Here is a 17,104-nt window from a genome sequence, read left to right as displayed (position 1 = left end):
AACACAATATCAACATTAACAAAAGTTAGGAAGAAGCTGATTCCAACCCTCAAGGATGACTCTGAGGGGCTCAGTGGGGGAAGTAACTGTAGATGTGGTAGAAACAGCAAGAGATCTAGAACTAGAGGTGGTACCTGAAGATGGGATTGAACTGCTGCAATCTCATGAGAAAAGGTTAATCTCATGAGGAGCTGCTTCTGACGGATGAGCAAAGAAAGTGGCTTCCTGAGATGGAATCTACTCCTGGTGAAGATGCTGTCAAGACCGCTGAACTGACAACAAAGGATTCAGAATACGACATAAACTTAGTTGATAAAGCAGCCTCAGGATTTGACAGGATGGGCTTAAATTTTGAAAGAAGTTCTGCTGTGGGTAAAATGCTATCAAACAGCATCTCGTGCTACAGAGAAATCATTCATGAGTGGAAGAGTCCATTGATGTGGCAAAACTTCATTGTTGTCTTAATTTTAAGAAATTACCAGAGCCACCCTAGCCTTCAGCAACCATACCCTGATCAGTCAGCAGCCATCAGCATCAAGACAAGACCCTCCACCGGCGAAAAGATTATGACTTGCTAAAAGATTAGAATTTTTTAGCAATAAAGTATTTTTAAGTTAAGGTCTGTAAATTGTTTTTGTAGGCATGATGCTATTGCATACTTAGTAGACTACACTGTAGTATAAACATAATTTTTATATGCACTAGGAAACAAAAAATTCATTTGAATTGCTTCATTGCAATATTTGCTTTACTGAAGTGGTCTAGAACCAAGTGCATAATGCATCTGAGGTATGCTAGCAATTTTATTCAGAGTTCCCAAAAAGATACCTAAAATTACATTTTGCTCTTTTTCTATTAAACATTTACTGATTCTTCTGAGATTATCAGAATGTTTTTCCTAGCTCTATTCTATTATTAAAAATAAATGTATCTAACATAGTAACTGTAGTCAATTTACTTTCCTGTTTTCTAACCAAATCATAAAGGAACTATCACTTAGCTATTCATCTTTTGAAATGAGCCTCAAAGTTTTATTTTCAAAGCAATATTACTTTGATGTACAGTGCTGGTTGGCTTTATTTTAACACTAAGTAACAAATTTCTAATGCAATTATACAGAGTAAAACAAAGTGGTGAAGAAAGTCAAGATAGTCTCAATTCCTTTTTACTTCTGGAGAAGGACAGGATACATTTTATCCAGATATTCTGGGACTTAATTAGTGTTTTGGTGACATCACACATACAGAATAGAAACCATGACCCTTTACTAATGGATATAAACCATCTTAGAGAGTTTTTTTACAAGCTAATGGAAAGTGGGTTTGAGAGGAAAGATTTTTAAAAATGGAAAGATTTTCATTCTTTTCAGCTGAGATCAAACTGCCATAATTTTTTTTAATCATAAGATTCTAAGAGTAAGGTAAATATTTAAAAAAGCAAAACTTTTAGAGCTTCATGCATTTGAAAACAACAGGCAAATGGAAATCAGGAAGTCATGGTTCATGGTTCTATGCTAGACATGCTGATCATGGGATTCTAAGAGCTAGTTACACATGGGGAAGGAATTCTTTTGAAGAGCTTCAGCAATTGGTAGCAGCAGGGAGCTGAAAATCAGAAAAGTATGGCTCAAGGTGGTGACATAGGTCATTCCGGACTTCAGTCCCCTTCACAGGACCAGCTGGCAAATATCCATAGACAAGACAGCAATATGAAAATCTCAGAACCCAGGGATGAGGCTGAAGCACCCCCTGGAAAACAAAGACTGAGAAGGATGACCTTAGAAAGGTTAAGAGGAGTGGCTACACTCTGACATTGCCCCTTCCCAGGCCAGCACAGCGCCATACAAAGAGGTGCCCCCAGGGCCTATGGTTTCTACAGTGGGAGGGAAAAAGAGCCCAAAGTGGACATCCAGCTTCCCCAGCATTGCAGGGTCCTTCCCAGGAGGTCCATTTGGATCTTGCCTCACTGGGGTCACAGTAACTCTGCAGGGCTTGACCACTGAGAATCAGAAGCAGAGATGGTAGGCAGGGTTTACAGTAACCAGTGCTCAATTTTGGCAGACCACATTTCTCTTTGCAGCTGTGCCCTAGCAGAGATCCTAGGCAGTGGCTGTGCTTATCTGCAGAGCCAAGCTGGTGGCCCTGTCTGGCCATGGGGCTCGGTGGGCAGTTGAAATAAAAGGATGCTAATTAACAGCACAAAAACATACGAATGTGTAATACTCACTGGTAATAGTAAATATATAATCAAAGCCGAATTCTCTAATACTGTAATGGTAGCGTGTAATTCATTTGCAACTCTAGTTTAAAGGTTAAAAAGTGTGTCTAAAAACATAACTACAATAATTTGTTATTGGATATATAATATAAAAAAGACGTAAACTGTAACATCGGTAACCTCAAATGCAAAGGGGAAGAGATGTGAAAGTATAAAGTTTCTGTATGCTATTGAAGTTGTTGTTATCATTTTAAAGTAGACAACAAAAGGAGTCAAAGCATACCACTACAAGAAGTCATCCAATCACAGAGGAGGACAGCAAGAGAGGAACCAAGGAACAAAGAAGCTACAAAACAGAAAGCAATGAACAGAATCGCAACAGTAAGTCTTGACCTATCATTAATTACTTTATACATAACTGGATTAAATTCTCCCATCAAAACACCCAGAGTGGCTAAATGGATAAACACAAGATCCAACAATATGCTGCCTACAAGAAACTCACTTTAGTTTTAAGGACACACATAGACTGAGAGTGAAGGGATGGAAAAAAATATTTCAAGCAACTGATAACCAAGAAAGCAGCAATAACTTTAGGTTAAAAATGGTTAAAAGAGACAAAGAAAGTAATCATATAATTGTAAAGGGGGTTAATCCACCACAAAGACATAAGAATTGTAAATATTTATGCACCCAACATTGAAGCACCTAACTATATAAATCAAATGCTCATAGAACTAAAAGGAGAGATAAACAGCAACACAGTAATAGCTGGGAACTTTAATACCTTAGTGTCAACAATAGATAGATTATCCAGACAGAGAATCAATAAGGAAATAGCAGATTTGAAAAACACTACAGACCAAATGAACCTAACAGACATATATAGAGCATTCCATCCAACAGTAATACAATAAATATTCTTCTCAAGCATACAACAAAACACGTTTAGGATAGATCATGAGTTAAGCTATAAAATAGTTCAACAAAGTCAAGAAGACAGACATTATCACCGAGTATCTTTTTTTACTACAATGTAATAAAACTAGGAATATCAATAACAGGAGGAAAATTGGAAAATTCACAAATACATGTAAATTAAATAACACACTGCTGAACAACCAATGGATCAAACAACAGATCAAAAGGGAAATAAAAATAATAACTTGAGACAAATGAGAATGGAAACACAACATACCAAACCTTATGGGATGCAGCAAAGCAGTTCTAAGAGGGAAGTTTATAAAGATAAATATATTTGTGAAGAAAAAAAGAAAGATCTCAACTAAACTAACTTAATACCTCAAGGAGTTATAAAAAGAAGAACAAATCAAGCCCAAAGTTAGCAGAAAAAAGGAAATAATAAAGATTGAAGCAGAAATAATGAAACAGAGAATAAGAAAATAACAGAAAAGATTGACAAAACCAAGGGCTGATTCTTTGAAAAGATAAACAAAATAAACAAACCATTAGCTAGACTCACCAAGAAAAAAGAGTGCTCAAATCAATAAAATTATAAATGAAAGAGGAGACGTTACAACAGGTATCACAGATATACAAAGAATCTTAAAAGACTATTATGAGCTACTATATGCCACAAACTGGATGAACCTAGAAGAACTGGATAAGTTCTTAGAAACCTACAACCAACCAAGACTGACTCATGAAGAAATAGAAAATCTTAACAAACTACTAATGAGTAAGGAGATTGAATCAGTAACAAAAAACCTGCCCAAAAAGAAAAGCTCAGGACCAGATAGTTTCAGAGATGAATTCAACTAAAGATTTAAAGAAGAATTAAAGCCAATCCTTTACAAACTTTTCCAAAACTTGAAGAACAGGGAACACTCCCAAACTCATTCTATGGCGCCAGCATTATCCTGATAATAAAGACAGATAAGGACACTATGAGAAAGGAAACTATAGGCCAATATCCCCAATGAATATAGATGAAAAATTCTCAAAATACTAGCAAAAATATTCATTAGGACATTAAAAGGATCATACACCATGATAAGGTGGGATTCATCCCCAAGATGCATGGATGATTCAACATATGCTATTCAATCAATCAATGTGATACACCACAATAGAATAATAGATGCAAAAAAGCATTTGACAAAACTCAACATCCATTCATGATAAACTCTCAATAAACTGTGTATAGAACATAATAACAGTCATTTATGACAAATCCACAGTTAATATCAAACTCAATGGTGAAAGGTTGAAAGCTTTCCCTCTAAAATCAGAAACAAGACAAAGGTGCCCACTTTCATCACTCCTATTTGACACAGTACTGGAAGTCCTAGCCAGAGCAACCAGGCAAGAAAAAGAAATGAAAGACATTCAAATAGGAAAGGAAGAAGTAAAACTATTTCTATTTGTACATGTCATTATCTTATATATAGAAAATCCTAAAAAGACTCTACCAAAAAACTGTTGAACTAATGAATTAATTCAGTAAATTTGCAGGATATACAATCAACATATAAAAATCAGCTGCATTTCTATACACTGATGACAAATGATCTGAAAAAGAAATGAAGAAAACAATGCTATTTACAACAGCATTAAAACAATACAATGCAGAGGAATAAATCTAACCAAGGAGGTAAAGGATCTATACAATGAAAAGTGTAAAACACTGATAAAAGAAATTGATGACAAATAAGTGGAAAGATATCCCATGTTCATGGACTATAAGAATTAAGGCTATTAAAAAGTCCATACTACCCAAAGTAATCTCTAGATTCAATATAATCTCTATCAAGATTCCAATAGTATTTTCTTACAGATACAGAACAAACAATCCTAAAATTTACATGGAACCACGAAAGATTTGAATAGCCAAAGCAATCCTGAGAAAGAAAGACAAAGCTGAAGGCATCACACTTCCTGATTTCAAACTTTTTTACAAAGCTACAGTAATCAAAACAGTATGGCATTGGCATAAGAACAGACAGACCAATAGAATCGTATTGACAGCCCAGAAATAGACTCATGCATATACAATCAACAAATATTTGATGATTAGGGGCGCCTGGGTGGCACAGCGGTTAAGCGTCTGCCTTTGGCTCAGGGCATGATCCCGGCATTATGGGATCGAGCCCCACATCAGGCTCCTCTGCTATGGGCCTGCTTCTTCCTCTCCCACTCCCCCTGGTTGTGTTCCCTCTCTTGCTGGCAGTCTCTATCTCTGTCAAATAAATAAATAAAATCTTTAAAAAAACAAAAAACAAATATTTGATGATGAAACCAAGAATACTCTGTCAAGAAGACAATCTCTTCAATAAATGGTGCTGGAAAAACTGGATATTCACATGCAAAAGAATGGAACCGGATCCCCTATCTTACACTGCACATAAAAATTAAATCAAAATGGATTAAAGACTTCAATGTAAGACCTGAAACCATTAAATTCCTAGAAGAAAACACAGGAACAAATTTCCTTGACACTGGTCTTGGCAACGATTTTATGGCTATGACACCAAAAGCATAAACAACAAAAGTAAAAATAAACATGTGGAGCTACATCAAACTATCAAGCTTCTATACAGCAAAAGAAATGATCAACAAAATGAAAAGGTAACTTACAGAATGGGAGAAAGTATTTGCAAATCACACATCCAATAAGGGATTAACATCCAAAATATATAAAAACTCATATAACACAAAAGTACAAAACAAAACAACAACGAAAAATACCCCAAACAACCCAATTTAAAAATGGGCAATGGATCTGAACAGACATATTTCCAAAGAAGACATACACAATGGCCAACAGGAACACGAAAGGATGCTCAACATCACTAAGCATCAGGAAAATGCAAATCAAAACCACAATGAGATATTACCTCATATCTATTAGAATAGCTTTTACCAAAAAAAACCAAAAACCAAAAACAAACAAACAAAAAAAAACCCCAAAAAGCCCACAATAAATAATAAGTGTTGGTGAGGATGTGGAGAAAAGGGAACCATTTTACACCGTTGGTGGGAATGTTAATTGGTACAGCCATTGTGGAGAACAGTATGAAGGTTCCTCAAAAAATTAAAAATAGAAATACCATATGATCCAGCAATTTCACTTATGGGTACATATCCAAAGGAAAGGAAATAACTATCTTGAAGACTTATCTGCACCCCTATCTATGTTCATTGCAGCATTACTTACAACAGCCAAGACGTGGAAACAACCTAAATGGCTATCCATGGATGAATAAAGAAAACGTGAGATGTATTTACGAAATGTGTGTGTGTGTGTGTGTGTGTAATGGAATATTATTTAACCATTAAAAAAAAAAGAAATTCTGTTATTTTTGACAACATGAATGAACCCTGACGGCATTATGCTAAGTGAAATAAGTCAGACAGAAAAAGACAAATATTGTATGATGTCACTTATATGTGGAATCTAAAAAATGTGAACTCATAGAAACAGAGAACAGACTGGTGGTTGCCAGAGGCAGAAGGGGGGGGATAGGGAAATGGGTGAAGGTGGTCAAAAGCTACAAACTTTCAGTTACATACTGTATTGTAAATCTGAAAGTTGCCAAGAGAGTAGGTTTTTAAAAATTCTTACCACACACACACACACACAATGGTAAATATGAGGGGTGATGGATGTGATGACTAACCTTATTGTGGTAATCATTTTATAATAGATACGTATATCAAATCCTCACATTGTATACCCTAAACTGATTCAACGTTATCTGTCGATTATATCTCAATACAGCTGAACTGAAATAAAATGAGAAAAAGAAAATCACGGCCCTATTTTAGCTTGTCCTACTAACAGAATGTATAAGTTAACTAATAAGGGCAGCAATATTTGTCAACTGAGAAACCGATGAGATGGCTGACAAGAAATTTGAGTTGCTACCTCTGAAACTGAAAATAAACTACAGGTGATCCTTGAACAACATGGGTTTGAACAGTGCTGGTCCACTTAGACGCGGTTTGTTTTTTTGTTTTTATAAATATAGTATAGTACTGTAAATATATTCTTTTCCTATGATTTTCTTAACAATTTCTTTTCTCCAGCTTACTTTATTGTAAGAATATAATATATTATATATAAAACATACAAAATACATGTTACTCGACTTTATGTTCTCAGGAAGGCTCCAGTCAACAGTAGACTATTAGTAGTTAAGCTTTGGGAGAGTCCTCAGTTAAACACAGATTTCAGACTGCACAGGGCAGGGGGTGTGGGCCCCCAAAACCCTCATGTTGTTCAAGGGTCAAGTGTATAGTCCAAAACTTACAAATAGTTGTCATTTGTCTTGCCATTTGCTTCAATTGGTTAACCCTGGTACTTCTCCCTCACAGTTAATTACTACATGATACTCCTAAAAGAGGTAACACTATTAAATATTGACTAGTACTCATTCATAATTTATTTACTACTTACTGTGTACCAGGTATCCTCCTAGGGCCTGGGGATACAAAAGTAGATAAGCCCTGCCCTCAAGTAACTCATAGTCTTTTTATTTATTTATTTATTTATTTATTTATTTATTTATTTATTTATTTATTTACTTTTAAGTTGTTTTTTTTTTCTTTTAAGATTTTATTTTTAAGCACTTTCTATACCCAACGTGGGCCTCGAACTCACAACCCTAACACTAAGAGTCGAATGCTTCACCAACTGAGCCAGCCAGTCATCCCTAGATTGGTTTTAGATTAAAAATATCACATATTAGGGAGGCCTGGGTGGTGCAGTCAGTTAAGCATCCGACTCTTGGTTTTAGCTCAGGTCGTGATCTCAGGGTCGTGAGACTGAGCCCTGTATTGAGCTCCTTGGTCAGCACAGAGTCTGCATAGGACCCTCTCTCCCTCTGCCCCCTACCCCCCCACCCCGTTCTCTCTCTCTCTCCCTCTTAAATAAATAAGTCTTCTTAAAAAATACCACATATTGGGTTCTATTTACCAAGGACTTTCTGTTCTCATAAAATTGGGAGGGAATGGCAGAAGGATGTTTACAAAATACAAGCAGACTTCTAATTAAGAAAACATAATGCAACTGATTTCCATGTATTATTCCTCAAACCTCTTCATAAGACCATGAGGAAAATGAGTGATAACATAAAATGATAAATAAGGAAAATTATTTCCATCACACTAAAACACTACTGACGCCTGCTGGTGCATATTAAACAGGATCAGGACTTAAGGGGATCTGTACTTCATTTTTTATATCATGTGTAAAAGCCCCAAGGAATTCTGAGCAACACCTTGGATAGTACAGCTATGTTTAAATACGAAACAGAAAGCTTTTTTGTCTTTCAACCAAAAGTTTATCTTAACTGAAAAGACTTCTCATATATGATCGAAGGAGGCAGGGGCCACGAATATATCATACGGGGCATGCGTTCTCATTGTGCAAAAGGAATGGCTGTCAGGAAGCCACGGTGACATGGCACAAGGCTCAATCATCATCCCATCTGCCCAAAATCATCCCACTCACCTTCCATACAGAAAACTGATGATAATTTGGTAAACCAACAAAATAACAAAAGGTTAAACAGTTACAAAATGTGATTTCTGTATACAGAGCGAAGAAAAACAATGAGTAATACCCCTCACGTGGCCGTATCAGATATCCCAATCTGCTCCCCCAGGATTAACCTGCTTGCTCATATACAAAACAAAGCAGTGTTTTATGGGCTAAAAATACATTTAAAGCTATAATAAATTCTTCATCTCTATCAGCAATTGAAGGAGTTTTTTGTCCTCTAATCTGAACATGGGTCTCCAGGAAAATTTAAAAGCATGTATTATAATCTATTTAACTTGGACGCCTTTAGAGAAAGAAATTTAACTTGTTTTTTAAATCAAGAGAAAAACAAAAACAAAAAAACCCACTTAAATTTATCTAAATTCTGTAATCTAAAACCTCTTGAGCCCCAGACAAATCATTTTGTATGTGCAATTACTATCATAAATGAAACACCTTAGCCCCCAAGCTTAAGTCTGTCATGTATCCTGGTGACCTACCCACCCAATCCCGGTGACCCACTGCCAGATCTAGTGAACCAAACCAGAAAACACCTGGCCTCTCGCACGTTCTGAACACCCAATCCACTACACCGAGTCTTACTAAGCCCTATAGATTCTACCTTTGCAAAATAATCCCCCTTCTTTACTTCAACTGCCAAGAGCAGACTCCAATCCTTTTCTTTTCCTGATGTTTCCGACAGATAAGTTGTTTACCTGTCCGCCTCCGATCCATTCTCCACGCTGTTTCCAGAGTGACCTTTCTAAAATGCAAATATAAGTCTATCACTCCCCTGATTAGAACAGGCTTGTAGGGGTGCCTGGGTGGCACAGCCGTTAAGCGTCTGCCTTCGGCTCAGGGCATGATCCCGGTGTTCTGGGATCGAGTCCCACATCAGGCTCCTCCGCTATGAGCCTGCTTCTTCCTCTCCCACTCCCCCTGCTTGTGTTCCCTCTCTCGCTGGCTATCTCTCTCTCTGTCAAATAAATAAATAAAATCTTTAAAAAAAAAAAAAAAAGAACAGGCTTGTAGGATAAGGGTCACACTCTCTCACTTAGCGTGCTTGATCTTGTTCCTACCTGCCTGTGTCTCTCATTGACAATCCCCCTGCATTAGACATAGAATTATGGATGGATCTCCAAAAGTGGTGCATGGTCTGGAGCCTCTGCCCAGAGCCCTCTTCGTCTTCTTCAACCAAATAACTCCATCTTTCCTTTAGAATTTAGCCTGAGAATAAAGCCTACCCAGGAGTCTCTGCCTGATTTAGGTTCTTCTCTGCGCCCCCAAAGCCTCCTCTGCTAACATCTTCATAGCACCTCCCTACCACCTAGAAACACTGACCCCATGGGTCAGTGCAAACCCTCGGAGCTAGGGACTGTATCCCATTCAGCTATGCACTGCAAACACCTAACCTGGCATAGAGAAAGCATGCATTAAATATCTACCATTTAATGCCTTTATTTTTTTTTATTATGGTATGTTAGTCACCATACAGTACATCATTAGCTTTTGATGTAGTGTTCCATGATTCATTGTTTGCGTCTAACACTCAGTGCTCCATGCAATACCTTTACTGCTTTATGAGTAAGGTAAGAGCTTACCTTACAGAAGTTTACCTTACTTTATAGAAGAGCTATGTTTCTGAAAACAACAACAACCACAACAGCAAAACCCAGATTAAGGGGGTACTTAAGACCTCATGTGAACCTGTGAAAGCTCCCACAAATGGGAGTCACCAAAATAAAACAGGCAATATACATCATTTAAAAATACACAATAAAGTCATTTTGATACCTTAAATTAGTAACATAAGTACCTGCAATTGAATTTACATTTATTATTCCTTATATGCTAGAAATCTTTCAGGATAGCCCTCCCTGCAAGTTTCACCAAATTCACCTTGTTCCATTAAGTTTATCTTAACATAGTAGGCGGGTACTATCATAGATAATATTCAAACAAAGAGGCATTCACTTTATCTATGTATCTAATGGCTCTTTCATTCTTTCAGCTGTAGCTTCTGCTACCTCTTCCCCTTACACGCCCATCCTAGCTCTCGATTATTTTACATAACAAGACTGTATTTTTCCAGGCCTGCATTTACTTCACCCACTATGGACATACCACAGAACACTCTCTCGTCCCTTCCTAACTCCTTTTCTTCCTGACCTCCCTTCTCTGTTTCTACTTATTCCCGAGAGAAATCACTCACTTTCTCTCTCTCTCTCTCTCTCACACACACACACACACACACACACACCACACACTTCCATTCAATCTACAAACATTTATTAAATGCCTACATAACAGGAACTGAGCTAAGTTTTTTAATTCATGGGGTTCCAGAGAAGGTGCATTCATGTAAATCCAACCTGTGACTATTACCTACAATAAGAAATACACTTTACATAGCAAACGAATATACGGCTGTATTTATGCAGAGAAAGAAAATTCTACTCAACGAGACAGCTATACTTTGTGCCATGCCCTGGAATTCTCTTTTGGATTCTGTTCGGTTTTATTTTATTTCACTGTGTGGAGGCCCACTTCATTAATTTCATGGCCCACTTATGAGTCAAGAATTGCAGTCTGAAAAGCACTGCTCTAAACACATGAAGGAAACTTATGTTTTGGAGAGGTTAGTGTATTAAAAAGAAAAAAAAAAAACAGTTAAAACTACCCTGGAGGGATGGAAAGAGGATGGCGAGGGAGAGAAGATGGCCAGAGAGGAAGGTAAAAGTAAGGGAATATATAAGAGGAGGGAATGGACAGAAGGGGATCGTTTAGAAATAGAAGATAAAAAGGACTATGAGAAACAAACTGAGGGCCTCAGAGGGGAGGGGGGTGGGGGAATGGGATAGACCGGTGGTGGGTAGTAAGGAGGGCACGTATTGCATGGTGCACTGGGTGTTATACACAACTAATGAATCATCGAGCCTTGCATCGGAAACCGGGGATGTACTGTATGGTGACTAACATAATATAATAAAAAATCATTATTAAAAAAAAAAAAAAGAAGATAAAAAGGAAAAGCCAAAGAGGATAACGAAGAGAGAAAAGTAAAGGGCAGAAGGAAAGAGGAACAGAGACTGCGTGCTAACTTCTGGGGTGAGGAAGAGGTCACAGACTAGCCTCCTTGTCACCTTTCGTCTCCTGCCTGTGGAGAGAATTAGCCGATTAATCACTGATCGCTGCCTCCCAAGGGCTCTAAACCTTTGAAGACTGTACTCAGGGTGTTTAGGGAAGATAACAAGTGTTACCCATTAAGGTAGAAATACTGCACCCGCAGCCCAGAGCCCAGAGCATTGTCTGCAGAGCACTAGATGAGATCAGTGCGGGGGACCCCAGAGAGTGACTCGCACATCGGGAATACATTACTGAAAACAACTCGTGAAAAGAAAACAAAGTTGAGTTCATCACGGCCACTGTGCTGTGCTCATTTCATCAGTGTGAAAAGGTGTGCTAATTCTGACTGTGTAAAGCACCCTGTGATGTGAAGCGTGTCCCCTAACAGAAACCCTTACCCAGGGGCATTCACCGTATGGTCAGTAAATGCTTCTTACTACAAGATGGACTTAGGGAATAAATTCAACCTGATCGTCCTAAAAGAGTAATCACACTTATTTACCTTATATCACATTTCAGCTCATCCTGTGTTGGAAGAACCCTAAGCTAGATAGTATTTATCCAAACTCTATGTATTATATTTTGAACCATTTCTTAGAGGTAGTTTTTAAACGAGTGAGACCTATTCCTGGAATAGGTGAGCCACAGAATAGCAGGCACTAATAATATATGTGTTCATGTTCTTTTTAACCTAAACTGATTGGCATTTGTTGCTTAAAAACTCCCAGAGAACTGGTAGGAGTGTAAAATGAGAACAGGTTGGTCTTGCATGAATACAGTGAATCACTGCCGGGCCACACATCACCCCGCCTGCCCTGGCACAGTCAGTCCTTCCACTCGGGGCCTTCTCACTCTGCATTTGGTCACAGGTGCAAGTGGAAACAGGATAGAGGGGGAAAAAACCTAAACATTTGGTGCTTGCTTTTTTCTTCTATCAGAAGGGAACAAAGAAGTAGGGGAGGGCAGAGGGCTTATGAGCAGGAAACAGAATAGAGGGGAAAACTAAAGAATGTTCAAGGATGAGGGGAGAAAGGAGCCACTGGGAGGGTGGCTGAAAACCAGGGAGATGCTGGTGAGGTGGGCTTCTAGGTAGGGATGCTTAGGGGGCCCCATACAGACTCTGAGAGTAATGGGCGGGATGGGGGGATGAGGGAACATTTCAACAAATATTTACTGAGCACTCAATTTAACATATTATTCTGGGCTGCCTTCTAGGAACTTATAACCTAGTAGAATGGCAGCAATCGTAAATAGCAGCAGCGCTGTTCTGATGGTGGCTAAATGGCCTCTATACCGTGCTTTACGTCAAGCAAACTATCCTTGCTCAAGAAGCATGTCTACATTGGGGACAATATGCTGGGTACTGGGAAAAGAATAAAGGTATATTATATTTAAATGTGAAAACAAAATTTAATATTAACAGAGCAGAAACATTATGTCTGCATGCAGAGATGTCTACAAACCCAGATGAGGTCAGAGGATCAATGTGAGGGCTGTTCACACTAATTACTCAGTATTTCTACCACGCGGTTACAAAAGCAGCCGGTAACACTAGGCATGTATAGCTTAGTGATGGGGAGCCAGCCTATCTGGGTTTGAATCCTGGTTCTCCCGCTTGCTAGATGTTTGATTTTGAGCAAGTTACACGGTTTCTCTGTGCTTCAGTTTCCCCATCTGTACAATGAGGATGATAGAAAGATCATAGGGTTATTATGAGAACTGAGTTAATTCAGGTTAAGGTATTAAGTGAGTGTCCGTGAATGTTGGTTGACGTCATTTCTTCCTAGTCACCACCTTGGGTGAAAAGCGGCCAGCCACCCCATCCAGGTTTCTGCACCTCCATATATATCTGGGCCCCTGCTACACTGGCTCCTCGCCAGTTGTTTACCACCCATAATTTTTATATTTGGTGTTGTATTTACCTCACATTTAGAAAAGGAGTATTGGTTTGCCTCAGGATTTCAAGAAAAATTGGTAAGACTGCAAATTATCTAGAGATGAGTACACACATATGTACATAAGCTTAAACTTATCACTGTTTTAAAATATCTTAGAACCTAAAACATAACAAAATGAGAATGTCAATAATCGCATATAAATCTAATTGCTCTTGGTTTTGGGATAACTTTCAAAATCTAAAAATGAACAGTTGACATTTTAAGATTCTAGTTAGAGAATTTCAGTGTAAAGCAGGCACCCATGTGCACAAAGACACACTCCCCCCCCCCCCAAAACAACCACAACATCACCCTTGGGCAGTTGCCATGACAACACAATGCCGAACCTATCAGGCTTTCTGTTATCCTGTTGAAGATGCTGTGCAAAAAGACACTCATGTTAGATTCTTTACTAATTAAATGCAAAAGTTAAAAAAATTCTAGATCCATAAGGTTTTCATATGGGCTAGGACTCAGAAAAGTAAATACTAAATATTTTAAGAAGACAATTTAAAAGTAATTACTGCAAGGCCAATTGTGGATCAAAGTAGATGCAATATTGAAGAAAACACAAAATACTTTTAATTGTATGCTATATTCATTTCATCTTTTTCTCCCAAATTGTGCCATACTATTTTAATGGAATAATCAATTTGTATAATACAATTCAGTTAACACAGTCTATTTTTTTTACTAACACATTTAAATACTTTCCTTTTCTGGCCAATGTATTTCAATTCACTTGGGAGCCCAAACTTCCATTTGTTAATTAGACTTAAGAAAGAAAAAAATGGTCTCTAAATTAATAGGAGTTTATATATTTAAAAAAAAAAGGAGAAAAAAACAGTGATGGGGAGAGAAGGATAAGCAGCCCTTTTGGAGGCTGTGATTAAACACTGTCCCATTCCCTTCCCTTCTCAGATTAGCCTCTCTGCCTCCTTTGGAAGTTTCTGTCTCAGCTGCTAGACTCAGATCCTCTCAAGACTCAGTTGAAGAAGCTTTCTCACTCTTCTCTTTTCCTAGGTGGTCTCATCCCTAGCCAGTGGCTTTAATTATCACCCATAGGCATGTACATCCCCAGAATGAAATGACCATCCCCATCTGTATCCCCAGAAGTTCCAGACCAGTTGACCCAACTGCCTCCTAAACATGGCCACCTGGATGCTACTGAAAATGCAAACTGTACCCTCCTGCAGCACTCCTGGCCTCAGGAAACGAAAGCTTGGAATGGTCCTAACACAGGTGTACTCAATACCCAGCTGCTAAATGAATAAATGCATCAATCAATCAATCAATTAAACCTGTTACACAAACCAAAAAATCTAAGGGTCATTCTTATTGATAAGGACTTCTTTCTCTCCCTCCATGATGAGTCAGTATCCAAGTCCCATTTCACCTCCTAAATATTCCCCAAATTTATTCCATTTCCTAACTCCTCCTAGCCACTACTCTCCAAGCCTCCAGTCTTCGCCTGCATTATTTTAACAGTCTCTTTAACTATCAATCAGGAACATGCACATGTGGTACACAGAGAGGTCAGGAAATCAACATTGATCAAAAATGTACTAAACAAACTGACAAAGTTGCTCTAAGAAACGGGAATTTTCTAAATGTCAACTCTATGCCAGGCACTGATCTAGACACCTCACGTATACTACCTCATTTAACATCCACAGTGACCGGTTTTCTAGAAGAAACTCAACTGAGCATATGGCATCCGGAACCTCTCCTGGTCACAACCTTTGCTTTGTTTGGTCCAACAAGCAGAGGATAATGATGAAGATGATAATGATGATGATGGTGATGACCACAACTTACCGAGAACTTTTTCCAGACACTGTTCTTAGCACTTTGAATGCCTTATTGCATTTAAGCCTACCACCTTCCTACGAAGTAGGTGCTATTACCATCCCATTTTGCAGATGAGGAAATAGCCATACAGACTTAAGTTACTTAATCAAAGTAAAAAAAAAAAAAAAAGAAGAAGTACTGAGGCTGTGATCTAGGACATGAACCCGATTCTGTTTAAAAATTTACTAAACACCTGTTTAACTTACAGCAAGTCATTAGAACCAGTGGGAATATACAGCTAGACGAGACAAACCCATCACTGCCTTGTACTGAACCTGAGGAGCCTGTCTCCAGGGTCAGAGCTACTTCGTTAATCCCACCTCTACCCAGTGGAGAGCTGAGTTTAGGGAGGGAAGCCTCCACCAACTCCAATCCCACCTCCAAAGGGTACATTTCAAGTCAAATCTGCTGATCTCTTTCCCATCCCCACAGCTACCCAGTTATTCTTGGATAAGACACCAGGAGGAGAAACTTTAGTGCTTATACTAATACGGTGATAAGACTGAATAATTTTCTTAAAAAGTCTACAAAAAAAAAGTACTATGAATGGCATGAATACAAAGATTTTTTAAAGGTCGAATCTAGTACTTACAGTTTTATAACTCCGTCTGGGCACCTAGAACAGAGCTGCTGGCTGCTCTTGTCTTGTTTATGTTGACGCTGACCCAGCTGAACGAATCTACAAATGACAATGGATCAAAACTAAGCTAGAGAAGGAACTACTTGCAATAAATTCAGTAGATTACACAAAATGGTATGAGCTTTCAAATGACAGCAGTCTTCTTATTTCAGAAAAGCACACGAGAGTGTCCTATGCAACCCAAGACTGTCCTTACAAATGGAGGCCTGATCTTATGATGGGTTTGTTACAAATGAAGGAGGAATTCTGTGTCTCAGTTTACTTCAGTGTAACACAGAACTTGAACCAGTGTTCTTGAAGCCAGGAGGATGAACTTTCAGAGGCTCACTTATCTAAGGGTAACTGCAGCAGGACACTAGGGGAACACGAGGGGAGGCATTTGCACTGAGACAAATGACGAAGAAAGAACAAGATCAGGCCTGGGATCCATCTCCCAAAGCGGGGATACTGCTGAAAACCCGGCACGTGAACTCTGTCTCCTTAGCACCACAAGAATCCCCAAGTGTACTCCAGCCGCTCTTGTACTTTTGACCGTGAAGGAAGGGGGACGGAGACCACCTGCTGAGCCCCACGGCCACACCCCCCTCCTTAGAGAAGCCCGGAACAACACTCATCCAGGCCTGAAGCTAAGAGTCACAGGGACTCGCCCCCTGCCAGCTCCATAGGATAGGAGGATACCTTGCAATGGGCCAGTGGGCTGATGAGCCAAGGACCACCTGCTATTTCTCAAGTGCATACTTGTCCTAGTGTGGTCTGTGCTCCAGGCATCCATCTTCCCCTCAGGAACATGGCTTGTAATTTTGTTCCTATGTGCCCCTGGGAGGTTAT

At 38.7% G+C, this 17,104-nt stretch overlaps 1 protein-coding gene across 1 annotated transcript in view; it reads right to left on the bottom strand.

Moving 5' to 3' along the window:
• Nucleotides 1-17,104, bottom strand: part of FIG4 (FIG4 phosphoinositide 5-phosphatase) — a 121,622-nt gene that overhangs the window by 22,399 nt on the left and 82,119 nt on the right. Inside the window, exon 22 of the mRNA XM_045798462.2 lies at nucleotides 16,229-16,315. Coding sequence (XP_045654418.1) covers nucleotides 16,229-16,315 — 87 coding nt within the window. The remainder of the gene's footprint in view (nucleotides 1-16,228; nucleotides 16,316-17,104) is intronic.

The sequence above is a fragment of the Ursus americanus genome, chromosome 11 (assembly GCF_024610735.1).
Source record: "Ursus americanus isolate L20-20 chromosome 11, mUrsAme1.1.p, whole genome shotgun sequence".
In the NCBI taxonomy this organism is placed as follows: Eukaryota; Metazoa; Chordata; class Mammalia; order Carnivora; family Ursidae; genus Ursus; species Ursus americanus.
This window is presented reverse-complemented; position numbering and strand designations above follow the sequence as displayed.